Below are 21,508 nucleotides of genomic sequence, written 5' to 3' on the forward strand. Positions count from 1 at the left end.
GTAATATCATTCAATTCGTCTTATATTCGTTCGGTGGTTCGTGAGCTGCCCGGTTGGCAGCAGTGGGTCTCGACTGACAGCCGGGCATAGAAATTAATCTTCCTCCTGATCTAACCTAAAATTAGCCGCGAAAAACGGAATCCCGCTAATGAAGACGCATCCGGGAAAAATGTTTATCCCGGAGTTAATGGAGGAGGCCCCAAATTGAGAATTACGGCCCCGATATCTTCGTCGATTCATTAAAGCCGCGTTCCGGTTGAATTATAACCTCAATTTGAATGTCCCAATTTCGGAGCAGACCGTTGAAATATGGCGCGGGGGCGCGTTCCATACTTCGTGATGAGGGGCATGAATCATCGACATTATTCATTAGGGATGGCCCTGTAATTCTTGGGAGATATCCAGTCGTGATTTCAATCAGGGCTGGTACTCGCGCAACGTAAGATGTGGAAATATCCGACTTTTGTCTGTTCGAATTTGTCGGTCGGAGATTGGGGGAAAGGTGGAGAAACTCATTCGGAACGTGATCCCCACTTCTGTTTTCGCATGAGATTTCTATAAGCCACAGATTTTTTCCATTTCCCCCTGGTTAATGTTCCTGAAAATTGCGAGCCCGATGTTCGTTTCCGCCCTTATAATGACAGGGATTTTACGATTGCTTTTGCTTATTAATGTTTTCTCATCTTCTGATCCCTGCTTTGGTTCTAAATCTTGGGGAGTGGTTCTATGTTCTCTCGCGTTGCATTCTATGGTGTAAGATACCTACTGATCATAGAAGAATTCTTTTTCCTTCGAGCACTTATATTGGTAACATTGTGAATTTGACAGCCTGCCTTCGATTATTTTAAAAATTGTATAACTTTACGATAACTTCAACGAAGGAACGTGAATATATCAAGATGGGTTAGAAGATTCCTCCTTCTGATCAGCCGTTGTTTTCATTGCTTTCAATAACAGTATATCACATTAAATTGATATAGGATGAATCGAATGCAATTTTATGGCGGAACATAAAACCCTTGTCACGGTATAGATAGAGTACTTTAATCGCTTAGAAACTCGCTATTACATACGTATAAATCAAGTTTATGAACCTTCATTGAATCCTGTCGATACAGAGGTTCATGCTGCGACTATTACTATATAGTCGGTGAAATTTCCGTATCAGTTCGATTGATTATTCATATTTAAAACTTGTGGTACATAACTGGAAAATATAATTTGGATTTTGATAGAAACGGTTCTATGCTTGAAACCATTGCACCAATAGGTTTTGACATCGAAGTTACCTCAACAACGTCATCAAATGTCAGTAACATAAACCTTTCTAGTATTTCTCGATTTAAAAGAGTTTTATGAGGAATTTACTCTAATATGGACTCTCGCAACTTGACAAAATATTTTCATTATTTATGCAGAGATTACAGGTAACAATGAATATTGGAAGCAGTTGGAAAAGAAGAAGAAGAAGAAGAAGATAACTTTATTGGAACATATCCAAATGGCCAACGACCTAGGTGATTTCGAAAACTTCTGGTTAGAAATGTCTGTTTTCTTCAAATATATAGATACATATTTCAATACAATTATTAATTTTTCCTTCATTTGACTGTACTTTTGTGATTCCTCGCTCTATGGTTTTATTTGTACTACACATATGAAGACAAGTCTCCTCTCCGTACACGTGATGCTTGTGTACCTGAAATCTCCATAACATAGTATACAGGGTGTTCTCAAAGGAGAGGCTTTTTTTTGACAGGTTATAGAGCTCCTCAAAATAAGTCATGGTACCAAAAATCGTTTATATAAAATAATCACCAGGTCTGAGTATTTCGAAACCAAAGTTACTCGAAAATCTGAGAAATTCTCGCTCCGGATCTGCATGCCTTCACAAGGTATGGTTTCGGTAGTGCTTCGGATGCAATGCTGCAGTGCTACAGAATGTGACTGCAGCTGGGTAATTGCATATGGGTAGTCACATTCTGCAGCCACTGCATGCATCCGACGCACTACCGAAACAATACCTTTATGCCTAGTGTAATGAACGTATATTTTTCTGACAAAAATACACCCTCATTTTAGTATAACCTTTTAGTTTAATTTTTAAGTAATTTTATTTTGAATTAATTTTAGAGAGAAATATTTTCAGTTTCCAATTCAGGATTCCGATATCGTTCGGAATTGTAAACATTCCGCACCGTTTTCATTCCGTTTTCAGTTCTGAAAAACGATGTCGCACCGTATAAAACATCGAGAATTGGAAGATAACCGTGTTTTCAGTTCCAAAATGGTCGTCACGGCGTGATGGGTTCTTTCCCACACGTCCCATTTTGGAGCTCCAATAATTAGAAAAATTTGAAAATAATATTTTACATCAACGACTAAGATAAAACTAGAAAGTAATTTGATGTAAATTTTGTGTATGGTTATGTGATAGTGCTGCTAATCTGTGATTATTGATCACCGCGTGACTTTTTAAAGACTATTTTTGGGGATTGGTCCTAGCAAGCCTCCTGCAGTTCCTCGGGACCCCAAAAATACAACGATCAAGATCTGAACTGAACTGTTTTTGGGTACATAGTCTAGAGTGCTGAGCCCAGATTACCGTCATCCTGGTTTAGAGGGGCTGCTAGCCGGGGTGATGTGATCACCAAGAAATAGAAAGAAAGAAATAACCGTGTTTTTTGTTCGCTAGCACAGATAAGTCGAAATTAAGACGTCTTCATCGACGCAAATTTTACCGAATTTCGACAGTCGGAGCACATCTGATTTCCGCACCCCCTCTGTGGGTATAAAATTATAAAATCACATGTTCCCCCGCAGGTCCCTTCACTTACGATTAATTGCCTTACCTAAGACTATAGTGCCGTCCGCCGTAGTAGATTAGCTTTCTGTCGTTGAATTTTTTTAGAAGATTTCTTTTGAGTTTCGTTTTCACCGTTCAGAATATAAATTTTTTTCTTCACGGTATTGGGTTTTTTGTTTTCTGGGAATTTACGAGTGCAAGTGGCCAACCGAAACCAAAGATAAGACGACGCTCCCACATTTTTTTTCTCTTTTATATCATTGGAACTTCCTCCCTTCATCCCTTACTCCCTAGTTCAAGTTCCACTCCTACTGCCGAAGCACCTCGCTGGCGTGGATACTCAGGGGCTGCGGAAAGCACTTTGGAGTGGCGAAAAATTTCCTCCATCCCTTACCCCCGGGTTAAGTTCCACCCCTACTGCTGGAGCACCTCGCTGGCGTGGATACTCAGGGGGTGCGGAAAGCACTTTGGAGTGGCTAACCCTCTTTCCTCCCTCGTTTGTCCGACGCTCACCACTGCTGTTATCGAAGAACCCCGCTGGCGTGGATACTCAGGGGGTGAAGAACGCATCTAGGGGTGAGCTGTCGGGAATCTGTGCCGTCTTGTTTCATCCCGCAACCTAGCTGAAGTCCGATACCTGTCCGTTAAGTGTGCGTCTTAGGTTCTGGCACAGAACAGACCCATCCATCTTGACTTACTTTATGGGTTCTGGCTGGCGAACACGTCCGTAAACCCCGTATAACGTTTGAGATCGGATCCTGTTTCATTCCGTCCGTTTTGCCCCGTAAATTCACTGATCTCAAGTCTTTCACTGTACGAATTTTCTAATAGTGCCATTTGTGTTTCCTTGTACGAGTCGACAAATATTATAATTTGTCTACGTTGATTTTGACTTTCACTGGTTGTCGCCAGCCCAGACACCGAGGAACCTTGTCTTCGGCTAGTAGCTACCAGGGTAGGTTTGCTATTTTCCCTTAAAGAATAGCTGGCGCTCGAGTACACCGAGAAAAAGCCGTTACACTAGGCTTGTGCCGGCGAAAGATGTATATTATTATATATTTTATGATGAATCCAAACAGAGTGCCAGTGCGGCGTGGAGGTTGTACAGATGACTTCTCTTAAGAAATCACCCAAATCCTTGGATGTTCGTAAACTTGGTGCAGATATGTGAGGATACTTGACGTTTGCAGGAATACCGGAGAGCGAATGTTAGCGGGCCTGTAACATCGCAAATGGCAGAAATTGAGGATCAGATTCTGGACATAGTTGAGGAACAACCGACAACAAGTACTAGATCCGTAGCAAGGATCGTCGGAGTGAGCCACAGTAGAGTTTGGAAGACACTAAGACAAGAGCAATTGTGCCCCCACCATTTCCAGAAAGTTCAAGCACTGCAACCGGAAGACCATCCTCAAAGAAAGAATTCTGCCTGTGGCTCTCAAATCACCAATATCTAACAACATCCATTCTGTTCACCACTTCGACGAGAAATGGAGTAAACAATTTCCACAATACCCATGTATGGTCTACAGAAAATCCTCACGCTATCCGAAGAACAGATTTTCAGCAAAGGTTTTCCTTGAATGTCTGGATCGGACTCCTGTGTGGAATGCTTATTGGCCTTTTTTTTCTACTACCACGAATGTCAGGTGAAGACTTTTTCCAGAACAATTTGCCAGGATTACTTGGAGATGTTCCTCTCAATATTCGGCAGAGAATGTTGTTGTTACTGCTTGGAGCACCACCCCACTTTCGAAAAAGCGTTCGAAATTATTCAAATAATTGTTCCCGAATAGGTGGATAGGACGTGGTGGATCCATTTCTTGGCCTGCACGCTCTCCGAATCTCAACCCCTGTGATTTCTTCTTCCTTTGGGGTCATTTGAAAACATTAGTGTACAGCGACGGTGAGGTGGATAGTGTGGACGAACTAAGACAACGCATTGAAAATGCTTGTTAAATTTTTCGTGGACAAACTGATGTGATAGTTGCTGCATGCAACCATTCGTTATTACGCTGGGCAAGACTTTGTGCCCATCAAACGAATGGTGATCACTGCGAACAATTTCTGTGAAGAATTTTAATCGGTCAGTTTATGAACTGCCTTATTTTTTTTCTTATACGGCCTTTCCATTTAGGTATTTTTCCTATGCTTATTTGAACTTTTATATTGTACCTTTCAGAAAAAATCACCTAATAAATTTTGAAAACGAATATACTTTGCTATATATAGCGAAGTATATTCAAGAATATATTCTTGTGCCGAGAAGAAAGCCGAGCACTTTACTCATTTGGTGAAAACATTCTGACTGAATCCTTATGGCATCTTGATTCTTCACAGAAAATATATTTTAACAGACTGATACTACGATCCAGAGTCGCATTAGGATATTGATGCCCAAGGCTTTTGAATGTTTTTTTTTATATTAAATAGTTTATATGAGCAACTGTCGGCGAAATGATCTCTTTTAATGACTTCTACCACCTGTCAAAAAAAAAGCCTCACCTTAAAAAACACCCTGTATAAGTATGTTTGTCGAATCGGTTACTCTCCTCTAAGTAGTTCACACCGATACTATCATCATTATTCAAACGTCAAGTAACCATGGAATCGGAACGTGTTCATTACCACGTTATATCTTTCCCCTTCGCGATCGCTAGACCATAGAACAGGTTGTTTATCAGCAGTCGAATTAAATGCGAATTGCGAAGTACCAACCGTGAGAAATCTATTGCATTCGATTCTATACGAGCCGTCTGGGCATCGATAAGAACCTCCATCCTCAATGTCCCTGTCCCGCTGTTATGCCATCTAAACACGACGTGAACTGAGAAGCGGGCATTCGTTGAAAGGGACATAAAAATTCAATTATCCACTCGACCCACTCCGAATGGACTGCGAACAAAATTGGATGGAGTAGCACAAAATAGGCACTCCATTATTATATTTAAATCATTCCATCGTAAGGAAGGGTATTCCGTCCAAATTAATCTTTATATAGGAGTCTTGAGCAGGATGTGATGCGGACGAGAGTTTTTCATCAATTCTGATGATTTTCCTCCTCAGGATACGTCTGACGTACTTCTGAAATTTGGGTACTAGACCACTTTTTTGTTTTTCTACGAACGGGATAAGCAGGTAGGTTATTTTGCTTCGAGATCGTACAAGTTATTTGCGAGAATTGAATGCTTCAAAGTTACGTTTCTGGTTTGAATACCTAGCTATCGCGTTTGTTAATTTCGCCACCAGGTGACTCAAATGTGACACTGAATCGCCAAAAGTTTGACAATCGACCACCATAGGCGGAAATAAACTTTTTTGTGGCGGGGCACCCCTTAGGGAGGTCTGAGGTGACCGCCCTCGAGGTAAAGATGTTGGGTGGAGAAGATGTGCGAAAATTCTAGAAATGGCTAAAAACAACGAAAGAGCTCCAGAATAACTGTTTTTTACTGTTGTTTTCCTATATCTCTTTTTTTCTGAGAGGGGTACCGTGGACATCTAGGGGGGCACGCCCCCCCCCCTTCCCCCCCATTTCCGCCAATGTCGACCACTGCAAAACTATAGCTTTGGAATAATGTTCTATCTGGATCTGGAAATAGATGAAACGAATTTGCGCCTATTATGCATATCACTAAGACTGGAGAATAGAGAGAAGGAGAACGATCGTCGTACTAAAAATGTGTCTCCAAAAAAACAGGGAAAATAGGAGTCGCTGCGATCGCATGGTTGATTTATAAGGGGGGGATTTAAGCATCAATTTGAAATGAACAGCCTTCATTTCATTTTAGGTTATGTGCCATCGTAGTTTTTCTGATGATTTTTCAAATACGTTTCTTCAAATCAATATTAAATATGAGTTCTCTGAATTATATGCAATAAATATTATCAGCTTTATTCATTCATAATAAATGACGAAATCAATGAAATTAAAAAAAAATCACTGATCAAAAAAATTCTACCTACGTTTGTTTATCATTGTTTATTGAAAATAGGTATGTATGTTAGTTGGTTTACTTTAATCTTCAAAATTATATACATTCCTAGTGAGGAGTAGAACATATCAAGACAACAAAAGGTAGCAATCTCAGATTTATCATTTATAAGAGTAGATTCTGTTTCCAACACTCAGCTGAGAACCGTCATAAGCCATATATTATGTTATGCCAACAAAAATCTTCAAGAATATCCACAACTTAACCATGTAGTTCCATTTTGTTAGATATTCTTATTCAGAAGAGTCCACTTCTCACGAGGGATGACAATTTCGATTTCGTTTATAATGAATCAAAAATCCCTCAAAAATGCACTCTGAAATTTTATCTCTTCTCCATTTATTTCCGATGCCCAAACACTCTTACACTAGCGCACGCTTCAACGTTTCACCATGGTCATATGTTTTTCTCTTATCAAAAATCGAATATTCTAATCATCTGTCACTAGGAAGACAATTCACTCAGCCAACTTCAACTAATTCAAATAAAAATTTCGCCATCCCGTGATCGCCAGCTCGGCGCAGAAACATGAACTACCTATTCTTCTTCTTCTTCAAGTGCCATATACGCGGCGGATGTCGGCAACCATCATAGCTATCTTGACTTTGGAGACAGCTGCTCTAAAGAGATGTTTTGAGCTGCATCCAAACCACTCTCTCAGATTTCTCAGCCATGAGATTCGTCTTCTTCCTACGCCTCTTTTACCTTCTATTTTCCCCTGCAAATAGTGGTCTCAAAGCAGCGATCGTTCTCCTTCTCTCTACTCCCCATATCACTAAGTATGGAGAGTACAAAGAAGGAGAACGATCGCTGCTTTGAGACCATAGATTTTTTGTCCCCTAAAATATGTACCAATAGGGTAGTTCATGCTTTTGCTAACAGGCGCGCTGGCCATCACGGGATGGCGAAATTTTGATTTAAACTAATTGTAGTTGGCTGAGTGAATTGTCTTCCTGGTGACAGATGATTAGAATATTAATGTTTTCAATTTTTGATATGAGAACAACCATGGTGAAATGTTGAAGAATGCGCTAGTGTAAGAGTGTTTTGGCATCGAAAAGAAAGGAGAATAAAATTTCCGAGTGCATTTTTGAGAGAAGATTGGAAAAAACCTTACCTCGAGAATCGACTTGGAATCAATTTGGGTGTCAAGAGCACTTTTGCGATGAAGATATCAAAAAGACAATGGATTCATTATGAACGAAATCGAAATTGTCATCCCTCTTGAGAAGTGGACTCTTCTGAATAAGAATTTTTAACCAATAAAACTACATGGTTCAGAAGTAGATAGCCTGGAAGAATTTTTCATATATCGTTTATAACGGTTCTTAGCAGAGTATTGGAAACAGAATCTACTCTAATACCTAAGTTTTAAATCTGAGATTGCTACCTTTCTTTGTCTTGATGTGTTCTACTCCTCACTGCGAATTTATATAATTATGAAGATTACAGTAAACCAACTAACATACCTGTTTTCAATGAACAATGATAAACAAGCGTAGAGAAAATTTTTTTGATCAGTGATTTTTTTTTAATTTCATTGATTTCGTCATTTATTATGAATGAATAAAGCTGATAACATAGCCCCCTTCATAATATGACTTGTATTTTATTGCATATAATTCAGAGAACTCATATTTAATATTGATTTGAAGAAACGTATTTGAAAAATCATCAGAAAAACTACGATGGCATATAACCTAAAATAAAATGAAGGCTGTTCATTTCAAATTGATGCTTAAATCCCCACCCCTTATAAATCAACCATGCGATCGCAGTGACCCCTATTTTCCCTGTTTTTGGAGACACATTTTTAGTACGACGATCGTTCTCCTTCTCTCTACTCTCCATATCACTGAGTTTCGAAAGCGCAGTCATAGTGTAAAGCCACATAGAAAAGTGGCAAAGTACTTATTACCTATAGTTTCTGTGATCTTTTTACTATAATCGATTTCAAGCGAATAATTTGGCCATCATTGGTAATTACCAACAATAACCAACAATGACCAACTGCATTCAAGCGCTTTTGGTCATAATTGGTTATAATATCGTGACGTCATGAACTAGCCCTTCAACGTCATCATTTTGTACCGCAGATAACCATACTCGAGAGCAGGGTTAAACTTCTGGTTATTGAAGTGAGATTAGAAGTTGTGAAGGGACATAACCAAGGGCAAAAACAGCAATAACCGCGGTTATTACGGGTTATTCGCTTAAAATCGATTTATATCTCGCTGGAACGTCCTGTACATTCAGCAGGACCGATCCCCAATCAACTAAAATCGTCCTCAAAAACGTGAAACATCCCGCAATTCCATCCGATATCAATCCAATTACAACCTCAGCTACGTCCCGCAATTGAAACATCAGCCGACGTTGGAAAAATCCCAGGAGAAAACCTTCGGAAACGGTAAAAACAAACCGAAAGTGTCCGGGAAAAACGCCTGGAAGGTTTATCGGACTTGAGATCCGCGGTTTCGAACGCTGGTAATAACGACGAACGTCCGGACGCTTTATCGGCGTTTTTTCATGCTCCTTTCATTTCGCAATGGCCGATACGGCCACAAAATTGTTACTTTTCTGTTCGAAATCCGCATAGATAGGTCGGCGCTATCTGGAGATATTTTATTGTCCCAAGAGACCAGAGAAACGAGTTTTGATAAACGCTTTTGTACCAAATTTGTTATGCTTCGATATCACCACAAGATGTCAAATGCATGACTTTGATTTTGTGGGAAATATTCAAGCAGATAACGAAGACAGTTTTCTACAGACGGTAAAGAAGTGTTCTTTTTTAACGTGGTATAAAAGTGAATCTGACTACTACTGCCTATACTCCATTCACATTTATTTTAGCAGTCGGTTGGCCATGAAATAATTTTCTCAAGTTTTTGTAACTAGAACGGAGTAAGGTTGGCATTCATGAAATGTCGTTTGCCATAACGCCGTTGCCACAACTACTATCAATTTTTACTACGAAAATGCCGAAAGTGATTGAAGAAAGAGACAGGGTTTCAGGAAGTGAAGTTATACCCTGATATTCTAAAATCCACAATACGTCAGACGGTAGCGAACATATTCACAATGTAAGAGAGTTTATATAATGTTTCATCTGAATGACTTTTTAGCTGAATATTTCCACAATCAGAAAGATTGTGAATGAAGAGGATGACAAAGAATTTCCTTCTTTTGGGAGACCCAAAAAGGTGGTGGCATTTGAGAATTTTATGTTTGAGTGAATTAATGCCAAAAGTTTACTACATGATTTTTGATGAATGTCATCGTATAATAAGTTCCCGAAAATTAATTTTTCTATTTTTTTCACTTGACTTGTCCAATACATTGTAAATGTCTTAAGGTACCAATAAATACCTAATTATTATTATTATATCAATGTATTAAGATGAACAGCCACAAATACGCGCCAGTTGTCCTGTTAATTGTTTATTCATGTAAAATTTTTGTTCAAAGATGAAGTTCATCTTGACTTGAAACTTTTACTTATATTGATGCAAGATGATTTTTGTTGAAGAATTTAACATTCTTGTAATTATCTGTTAATTCCTTCGGGAGATACCCATTCCCAACCACTGCATCATATGCATTTCATCTTCGGGTTAATATTTTTCAAATCTACAACTGATGTAACGTATTCAAACTTTAGCCAAAGAAGATAACGAACAATAACTCTCCTCAAGCTAGTGCATATTATGATATTGTACTGATCTCTTGTATTTTCCCTGCAAATAACTGGATTTGGTATGCCTTCAATCGGTTTGTGTAAACTTCAATTATGTTCGTCACTTATTTTCCGAAGAGATTCGACATTGTGATAAAATACGTAATAACAGAAATTTTTACGTAGAACGGGCAACATAGCGTTGATTTAAAACCCATGAATGTTTTGACAAGCGTCATCAAATTTCCATGGCCAACCGAGTGCTAAAATAAAAGTGAATGAAGTAAAGTTCATATATCGACTATTTTTTCACTGACTTGTCCCATTCGCAAGGACGGAAGTGAAGTTGGCACCAATTACAGAGCGTTGTAAGTTACATAGATTTGACCCAAAGGGTGAAGAGTAATATCTTTGGCCTCGGTATTCATCAATTTAATTTATCGAAAATGTAGATCTCCTAGATTCACTGAAAATATGTAGGTTATTACATATTATATATTGATAGTTGGGGGGCCCACGAGGGAAATTCGGGAGTTACTCGAGCGTGTCAGATTAATAGGTATAAGGGGAGATACCTTGCACCCTGTAGAGTATCTCTACTAAAAATTGGACCCGTAGATAGGGGAAATTGTCTAGGCCAGCCTGTCAGAATAGTAAAAAAACAAACGATCATTTTACATACTCGAGCGTGTCAGATTAAGATATATGTGGTTAATTACATGTTGAAAAGTATATATTTTCTTAATCTGACAATGTACAATAACAATGCATCCCATTTCGGGTGAGACAGCCAGGTTTATTGCTTGTTATTTGAAATAAAGCCTTGCGGTTTTCACTTTCTTGTCCTATTTTTTTTTTGTGAAACTCAAGTTGGCCTAATTGGATTTTGCATAACTGTTTCCGTTTATGAGATACAGGACGATTTTGGAAATTGATACTTTTCGGACCCCTCTTCTTCTCCGAAGTTATAAGAAATAATGCTGAGCTAAAAACTACGTCTGATACATAATTCTGCGTAGAATCCAGTGGCGTAAACAATTTTTTTTTTTGGGTACAGTTTTGAAGATACGACACAAACCTATATTTTTCTCAATGGAACACCCTGTATTTAATTACTTCGTTAAATTTGTTATTTTGTTCCCTTCAAAATGATGTATAATCTATATAGGTAGGATGTTCAGAAATGCTAAAAACACTAAAATATCACATAATGATAATTTTGTGTTAGTGGGCCATGGATTTTCCATATAAAAGAAGAATCAATTGAATAATTTTCATTTGTTATTTTTATTTATAGGGGAGTAAGCGAACAAAGATAATACACTCCTCACTAACACGAAAAACAAAACGTAGGTACCTACCTAATAGCAACAAATAAATAATACGAAAAATCATCACACAAATTAGATACAGAAGAAATTCCCAATAAAATATTCATCATGGATACAAATTTTCACCATTGCATAAATCTTACTAATTAAACTGTCCAAATTGCTGTCCATTTTCCCTAATACATAATTGACAAACCTTTTCAATACGCCTGAGTGCATTTCATATTTCAAAAGGGCGGTTTTGTAAATCCTGGAAAGCTGCCTCTGTTGATGCACGAAGTTCTTCGGGAGTGTTGTTCTGAAACACAATAATAATTCATAGCGATGACAGCTAGATCAGATTTGTTTTTTCTCTCCAATGCCTACTTGATAAAACAATACTCTCAAATGCATAATAGCCATAATAACAACAAGGATGTTTGTACAATCCATGACCTATTATTTTTAATAATAAAAAATGAAAAGTAAGAGTTCTCTCATTGAAACTTGGGAAATTCATGACCCACTAACAAAAAATCATCCTTATGTAATGTTTTATTGTTTTTCAGCATTTCTGAACATCCTACCTATTCATTATCATACATCATTTTGAAGGAAAAAAAAATTAACGAAGTAATAAAATACAGAGTGTTCCATTGAAAAAAATATTGGTTTGTGTCGTATCTTCAAAACTCTACCCCGAAAAATAAAATTGAGTAAGCAACTGGATTCCACACAGAATTCTGTATCAGACGTAGTTTTTAGCACAGCATTATTTTTAATAACTTCGGAGATAAAGGAGGGGTCCGAAAAGTATCAATTTCCAAAATCGCCCTGTATCTCAACGGAAAGAGTTATGCAAAATCTGATTAGGCCAACTTGAGTTCCACAAAAAAGTATTACAGGAACGTGAAAACCGCAAGGCTCTATCTTAAATAACAATCAAGAAACCTGGCTGTCTCACACAAAATGGGATACACTGTACATTAGACTGGGTTTCTACCTTGACCTTGTCCTTTCGCATGTGTAGTTAAGCTCCTCGCCCTTATCGCCCCCTTACTCGAAAACGGTTAAGAGTATGTAAAATCGTTTTATAGAATTTTATTATCTACAACTTTCTTACTTTCATAATGAATAAAGAAACGAGTGGGAGATATTTAAAAAAATGCCTTTTTATCATTTGCGAACTGTCAGATTAAGAATAGTGTCAGATTAATGGGTCAAGACGTCTGCAAGACCGAGATTAAACATCTTTATGAAAATCTGACATGCTCAAGTATGTACAGGTAATGATTGTTTTTTTCATTTTCAAAGTACCGCTGTGACCTTGCGTCACGTTAGAATTGTTAGTCTCTTGAAAAGTAGCTTCCTTTGGGTCCAATTAACATATCCTCTAAAAATCTGACACGCTCGAACAACATTTTTTTTCCATTTTCAACTTTTCGTACGGCCAGACCCACCACGCTAACTGTCAGATTAACATTAGCATTAACATCAGAGAAATGTAGGGCATATACAGTATCTTAATCTGATACGCTCAAGTATGTATACCTGATGATTTTTTTTACATCTTTGAGAACCTGCAGACGCTTTCCCCACCGCTGAGAGTGCATACATCATAGAACTTTTTTTTCTTTCTAGCATCTAATCTTCAAAATCCACGACGCTCCAGTAAACCCCGATTCAGCATCGTCGGCTCCCCAACTATGAGTTGTTGGACGAAGGAAAGGATTCATAGAGATATTTCTCTACCTAGATTTACAAGACCTGGCTAGTATTGTTCTCGACAGAAAAAAATTCTCATACACAAAACTCCTAACCATTTTAAACCCCTTCAAATTCCCAGACTTCGTCGCCACTTATGTAGCGAAACTTCGAACTGAGGACATTCCTGTCATCTGTGAAAAAGCCTTCCTTTCTTAACTATTATAGTCGCCTATATTCTCGTGTTGGAGATCCAACGCGATGTACTTGAATGTAGTTCGAGTGGCAGATAGAGAGAGCTGTAACACTGAACATCCAGTTACGGGTAAACAATGAATTGTTAACTCTGCATTATCAGAGCCATTGATTCTGCAGTAAACAACCCCCTGGTACACATTAGTGACATCGATTCGAGTGCTCAATCCAATCGAGAGAGATGAGAACGATATGGAGTAGGAATTTAGCAGAAGGACGACGTAGGATTATGTTTGATGGCAGGAGATCAAGGGGGAGGGGGTGGAGTAGGATGGATTGTTCCAGGAAGTGGAGACGTTCTCTGATTTTTCAATTAAGACGTATCTGGACTTCCTAGATCAAGCGTAATATGAACAAATTCCAATTTTGTTTCTTCGAGAAAATGTCACAATTGAAGCAGACCCAATAATTTTTCCATTCAGACTTCAATAACAACTCCAAATCTATTCAAATCAATTCAAATAGCTGTGAAATTTAGATATTCGTTGAGTTCCTAATGATGTTGAATTAACATTCAAATTTTTGACACGTTCCATAAACTTATGGAAAATCTACTTACCGATAAGCGTTCTTGAAAAGCGTCATTACCATATCAATGAGACCATTCCAACGGCATGAATGTGAATGGCGGAAGAATCCTTTAAAATGCGATTTTCCCTTAAGCGGGCAGACAAACAGTTCATCTAGTTGACAATGATTGAAGGACCGGGTATAATGAATTTCCGTTGTTTTTTCCATTCTCTGCTCGTCTTCCTCTCTTTCGTATACCTCGATGAGACTGAGGTAAGCTATTTATTTACGGAATTGTTGGAATTTTACATCCGAATTTTATTCTTATTTTGTCTTCATTGTCTTAGATTGTACAGGTTTCTTACAATGAAATTTTTTATTATATCTCAGGGTAAGCTCTTGGTCAATGATAATAGCTGGAAAAATTGTGTTGGCAAATCGTTTTATCCAATATCCATAACAAATTTCAATAATGTACCATTTGAAAAGACCGAAAGAGTTTTTGAGTTCAATGGAACTATAACTACACCTGTTCTCGTAAGTTTTCCATGATTTCAAGGATTTTCACTTCTTCTAAATCCTCATTCAATCCTTAGGCAACGTTAGAAGTTTCATTCTGTTCACTAAAAGATCATCCCGATGCTTGTTCACAAGAAACCGTCGATAAATATCTATTGACGTGCTCTCAGATTATAGCAGAAAATCAGCCTTGGACCGATTTTTTTGCATCTTTCGAGCCAGTACTGGATTGCCCTCTTGAACCCGTGAGTAGAGCATGAACAAGATTATTACATTGACGATCAACGGTCGACGATTTTTTTTGTACTTTTCGAAAAACCTTTTTTCAGGGAGTTTATAGATCTAATGCGCCAGCCATTGACGTTTGGAAAATACATGAAAATTCTTTGAAAGAAGTACGTCCAGGCATATATCAAGTCCACTTCAGTGTTATACATAGATATGGTACATTGCTGTGTTGGGATATAGAGTACGAAGTTAAACAACCATTTGGTTTACAAAAGCTTTTGTCTAATATAATAAAAATATATTAAGGGAATAGACTAATCAATTTCTGAATTCCAGAACTGAAAGTGAATTGTAATGTGGGTGGTTCATCATGAACCACCTGTTTGTTGTTTCTTAATTTAGATGTCGTCCCAGTGTTCACTTTGTAATTTGATAAACATATTTGAACTCTTTTTATTCAATGCGTTTTTGCTACGGGTGATTGTAGAAGGATAGGTCCTTATATGTCAGAAATTTGTTACTATTTTAGTATAGTAGCTTGAATATAAGTGTTGTTCATTTATAATTTATGACCCTATGTGACTAATGTATATTTTTCGTAGCTTTTCAACTTGAAAAAGAGACTGTGTTGAAAAGTCTCGAAACTATAGTCGTCTTTGACGACTTATTAAGATCGTGAGACAAATAACTGTTTCTCTTCGTTCATGAATTATATGATTTCATTTTCACCAACATGAGTTATTTCACTCCAACCAAGTGTTTCTCTATTATACAGGGTGTTCTACAAGCTCTATGACAAACTTCGAGAGAAGGTAGCTGTGCTTCTTTTGAACATTTTTTTCCCATGAACGTAGGTCCGATTCGTTTTCGTTTAGGAGTTACAAGCATTTGAAATTTTTTTTTCATGTTTTGATTAAGTAGGCCGACAGAAAATATCGGTTTTTTAATTACTCATTCGTCACTTGTTCCACTCAGGATGGTATCAACAATAACCATAAATGAACATGTATGGGCACTGCAGAATCCGTATACCTACCATTAAACAAAGACGATTTCAGCAACGTTTCAGTGTAAACGTTTGGGATGGGATTTTTGAAAACCATTTGATGGCAACACATGTGATAAGTGATTGGTTGAATGAAGATTTGTATGAAAATTTTTTGGGGCACAACCTTTTTGACTTTATTGATGACTTAGAGCTCAACATTGTTGGAAATATGTGGTATCAGCACGATGGTGAACTACCACATAGAGGGAGACAAAAAGTCAGCTGGCTGAATTAATGGATAGGTCAAGGAGGACCAATACAATGGCCATCGCGTTCGCCTGTTTTAAATCCCTTAGATTTTTATTTATGGGGACGTAAAAAGCAGATTGTTTATCATGTTGAAATTCAATTTCATCAACAATTACTTGATAGAATTCAAAATGCAGCAAACAAAATACGAAACGACCCAAATCTGATCCGCCGAGTAACGGCATCGTTAGTTCGTCAATGTGAAGCTTGCAGTCAATCCGAAGGTGGACATTTTAAACAATTTTTATAGTCTCAAAATTTCCATTTGTAATTATGATTTGAACATAAAAATATGATTTTTCAAATGCTTGTATCTTCTAAACAAAAACGAATCGGATATATGTTCATAGGAAAAAAAATGTTCAGAATAATCACAGCTACCATCTGTCAAAGTTTGTCATAGAACTTGTAGAACACCATGTAGTAGCATCTTCAGGTAGATGAAGGCAATTTACCTTCACCTTGCATTACTTCGATTTAGTTCTGGTGACTTTAAAAATCACAGATGGTCAGTAAGTTCAACAAACGAAAGTTATGGACATTTTATAAGGAGGATGAATAAGCCGGCCCCTAATAATTTATTGAGATCATTGATTTTTTTTCAACTGATGAATTTATTTGATCAAAAATAAGTATTGAAGAATATCAAGTAAATTACCAGTTTTTCTTAACCCTCAGCAACTTGATTTCAAACACTAACGTCCCAATTTTTGTGTATAACAACCCACAGCACTTGATAGTTCATTTATTGCGGATCTACAGCCAATCTGCCGCAAGAATTCAATTAGGTCCCACTTGATGGCGTAGTTACAAGTTACGATAGGACCTACGTACTTATTAACTCGGGAATCTCGTTAAAAACGGGATGATCCAGGTCGATATCTAGGACAAATTGTCTACTGGGCGAGTAGAAATTGAGAAGCGTTTTTGTTCGTTTGGAACACACTTTATGGCTTCTGGTGGTGAAATTCCAAAAATAATTTCGTGCACAGCTAAGAGTATAGAGTAGAAATATGGGAAACGAGGCGACTAAAGCGATTTGAGCGCCATCTGTGTGTCAAGCGTGTTTTTAAGACGCCAGGACTGGTTAAAATATTAATTTAATTTTTGTCTTATTTCTTGGTGAAAACACCAAAATATTGTTCGAAAATTATTGAATGGTGAAGAACTGTGGATCAAATAATAAAATGGATTTTCCGAAATTAAGTTTCTCCTCAACTAAGGAAAATGGAAGCGTGAGTATTGAAACTCGTAACATGTGAATCGGTCATTCATTGATTCTAATTTTCAGTGCTCCGAAGTGGATAAAATTCTCAGGGCTTTAAGACAATGACTTCAGCAAACACTACTGACTACACCATGTGAATATTTTACTGCAGGTCAATTGAGAACTGTTCATCCACGTAAATTGTTGTATGCAGAAAATATCCCTTGTATGAACGGCCTATTGAGGGGAAATTGTGAATTTTATAGGTCCATTCAATGATTCTCAATTGCTGTTCTTTCAATATATTCAGAAATGCAGAGGTTTTATTGATTTCCATTTGAGAACCGAGTGACTGTTAAATTGTTGTTCGGAAAGTCAAAGTTTTATGAAACCTGCTGTGAGTTTTTTGTTCATTCATTAATCAATTTGCATATTGTGTCATAAAGAGACCATATCATAAGGAAATTATAGAAAAAGCACCAAGAAACTATACTAACATACAGGTCTTGTATATCTCTGTAAGGTTTTTTTTCAAGAGTGGTTCTGAAAATTCTATAAATAATACCTACTTATGTAAGTAACTGGAATGCGTATGCTATGATGGTATATTGAATATTGGTTCATATTAATTTCTGATATATGTATATTTTAAAAATTCAACTTAGTTTATTAGTTCAAAACAACCTATTGCACAGAAATTACACCTTCGACGTATAGTAGATCACCATATATTTTAGAGTCCTAGTCAAAGCTTCATTTATTGCCCATTATTTCAATTTTTGTAAATTTTTTATAAATTGCAAATAAAAATATAGCACATCCAACAGCGTTTTTCATTGATATCAATTGATTACAAACAATGTTTAGATAAAAACTAATATCCTGATAACAAAACCATATTTTTGTGTTTGTCGCCCAGGATGTTTGTTTTCTGATCGAAACAAAGTCGATATTGAAATTTAATGCGAGGAATAGAATTCGAATTGCGCTCCCATCAATTAGAAAACAGAAAACTGTTATTAATTATGTAGTTTTTCTGTATTGATAGTACGTTTTCAGCGCCATCTCATTGTCAAGCGTGTTTTCACTGGCCAAAATGTAGTCGGTTTTTAATACTAGAGATATGACTGATATGAGAGCGTTTTCTATCTTTCTACTCTATAATCTTTGTTGCACAGAATCATTCGAGGATATTTTCAATTATATTGTTCACCTGCAAGATTCACTCTCAGACCTCAGGGAATGAACAGACCATGTCAAATTTCTGCTTTCCTTACACATAAAAAATGACCCTTTCAACCAAATTTGGAACTTTAAAACCCTCTCCAACACTTCCTACTAATCTATCAAGATTTATGTATATCGTTGTATACTGAGATATATGTACAACATGAATCAAATTATCATCTGTACGCTCCCCCATAAACATATGACCTCCCTTTATAACCCCCATTTTACATCCCAGATCCACCGCTAACTGTCAGTAGTGATAGATGTTGCCCCCAGTGGTCGGGCAAGAGGTCGTAAAATCATTTCTAAGGTTTCATATACGAAACGGGCGAGAGGTGATAATTCAAGTCCGGAAATGGGAGGAAGGGAGAGTTAGGATATACTGCCGGAGTTGTTTCATATTTTTCGGCGGATTCCAGATTAGAAAATGCAAGTATTTATTGGGAAAAGTTGCTGCCAAGGGCTCGCTTGGTGGTCCAGGACAAATTGCTACAAGTTCTGGTGAGTGAAAAACAATTATTCGAACTACTTTGCGGATGATTAGTGGCTCCAGATGGGAGGGAAGTTTGTCCCTAATCTATTAGGCTGTTGCATATGATCACAGAGTTTGTACCAATCCTATGTTCGGAGTTCAGTCGTAAAACTTCCATAAACGTCATTGGGTAGAATTCGATCACAAAAGGAAGATTAACGTTACCTAGTTTCTGTATGTTGGTAATAATGACGGTTACAAGAGAAGCGAACCGTTTCTGGCTCAATGTACATTTATTAAGAAAAAGGAAACAAGGGCGGTTCCAGTGGGGGGAGCATAGGGAGGCCACTATAAGAAGTTTTTTTTTCAAATATAAGGCATACATGACAAATATAGAGACAATTATGCTTATTTATATTATTACATTATATCAACAAACAAACACAATTTCAGATATAAAATTATGCCATGCCCCACCCCAACATCACTCCTATAGAACCGCCACTGCGACGAGCTAGATGAAATTTCACTTGAACCATCGAAACAATCGAAAAATTTCCAGAAATATGATGTCGATTAATAAAATCGTCGGGACCGAATAAAACGGTTGCATCGGAGTTAGATGCAATTTTGAGATTTGTCACTAGAAAAAATGATCTTCTAGAGTACGTATCACATTTGGATCAACGATAATTTTTCTGGGAGATGAGCATGTCAAAATTTGACAATCGAGAATTACCCGAAAAGATGAGGTCAGGTAAATAAACGTCAAGAACGACCGGTCGGTCGCACCGAGCTCGATGAAATTTCGAGATTTATTACTAGAAGAGTTGCTCTTTGAGAACCTGAGAGAAATATGTTTTCGAATATCGACAAATGATTTTATTTACCTCTTCAAATAAGTACATAGTTTTCTTTCAAACATATAGCTTATATTACAATTATGAATATACAGGGTGTTCTACAAGCTCTATGACAAACTTTGACAGAGGGTAGCTTTGCTTCTTTTGAAAATTTTTTTTCCTTTGAACGTATGTCCGATTCGTTTTCGTTTAGGAGTCACAAGCATTTGAAAAAAATTTTTTTCATGTTTTGATTAAGTATGCCGACAGAATATATCGGTTTTTTAATTATTCATTTGACACTTGTTTCACTAAGCATGGTATCAAAAATAACCATAATGAACAAGTATGGGCACTGCAGAATCCATATATCATTAGAAAAAAAAACGATTTCAGCAACGTATTAGTGTAAACGTTTGCGGTGGGATTTTTAAAAATGATTCGATGACAATATCTACATGTCATAAGTAATCGTTTGAATGCAGATTTGTGTAAAAAATTTTTGGGGCACAAACTTTTTGACTTTATTGATGACTCAGGGCTCAACTTTTTTTGAACTATGTGCTATCAGCACGATGGTGCACTACCAAATAGAGGGAGACAAGTAGTCAGTTGACTAAATAAATGGATAGGTCAGGGAGGACCAATACATGGCCACCTTGTTCGCCTGATCTAAATCCCTTAGATTTTTATTTATGGGTACTTACATAAGAAGCATGTTGAAATCCAATCTCATCAACAATTACTGATAGAATTCAAGATGAAGCGAACCAAATACGCAACGACCCAAACCTGATCCGCCGACTGACTGCATCTTTAGATCTTCAATGTGCAGCTTGCATTCAAGCCGAAGGTGGACATTTTGAATAATTTTTATAGTCTCAAAACTTCCATTTATTATTATGTTATGAACATAAAAATATTCAAATTCATATTCAAATGCTTGTATCTTCTAAACAAAAGCGAATCGGATATATTATTATTATTATTAAACCAGGTTACGCAGAGTTGAGGTACATTTATAACCTATAAATAGAAAAAAAAAAGTTCAGATTAAGCACAGCTACGATCTGTCAAAGTTTGTCATAGAGCTTGTAGAACGCCCTGTATACATATTTTATATCAACAAACATTTTACGGAATTTCAAATATAAACTATACCCTTCCCCCTCCAAAATTATTCCTGGAACGCCACTGTAAGAAACGTTGCATCAACGTTGAGTACGAAACTAGTGTTCAACAAACCCGTTATTACAATCACCAATAAGAAACGTTTCTTCATAAACTTTTTAGGGTTTTCACTCCCAATCTCTGAAACAAAATCAATTAAAAATGAAATCAACGATTTGCTCCTGCGTAAATTCTTGCACTAATTTGTCAGGAGCAAATTAACTAGAAAAAATTGTTGCCTGACAATGAACTCAAAATAAATAACGTTGAAATTATAATTCTTTGTA

General features: G+C 37.0%; 2 protein-coding genes across 2 annotated transcripts in view; one reads left to right on the top strand and one right to left on the bottom strand.

Annotated features, from left to right (window-relative positions):
• LOC123317949 overlaps positions 1–21,508 on the bottom strand; it is a 135,817-nt gene that overhangs the window by 43,569 nt on the left and 70,740 nt on the right. The window lies entirely within an intron of this gene.
• LOC123317948 lies at positions 14,363–15,321 on the top strand. Its single transcript, XM_044904585.1, has 4 exons — positions 14,363–14,529; positions 14,647–14,793; positions 14,853–15,020; positions 15,105–15,321. The coding sequence occupies exons 1-4, from the start codon at positions 14,440–14,442 to the stop codon at positions 15,306–15,308; spliced, it is 609 nt and encodes a 202-aa protein (XP_044760520.1). The 5' UTR covers positions 14,363–14,439; the 3' UTR covers positions 15,309–15,321.

This window comes from Coccinella septempunctata, chromosome 7, assembly GCF_907165205.1.
Source record: "Coccinella septempunctata chromosome 7, icCocSept1.1, whole genome shotgun sequence".
Classification (NCBI taxonomy): Eukaryota; Metazoa; Arthropoda; class Insecta; order Coleoptera; family Coccinellidae; genus Coccinella; species Coccinella septempunctata.

Coding starts and splice junctions, on each gene's coding strand:
- LOC123317948 (XM_044904585.1), top strand. CDS start 14,440: ATGATTGAAGGACCGGGTATAATGAATTTCCGTTGTTTTTTCCATTCT. Junction 14,530..14,646: donor TATACCTCGATGAGACTGAG/GTAAGCTATTTA, acceptor ATTATATCTCAG/GGTAAGCTCTTGGTCAATGA. Junction 15,021..15,104: donor TGGATTGCCCTCTTGAACCC/GTGAGTAGAGCA, acceptor ACCTTTTTTCAG/GGAGTTTATAGATCTAATGC.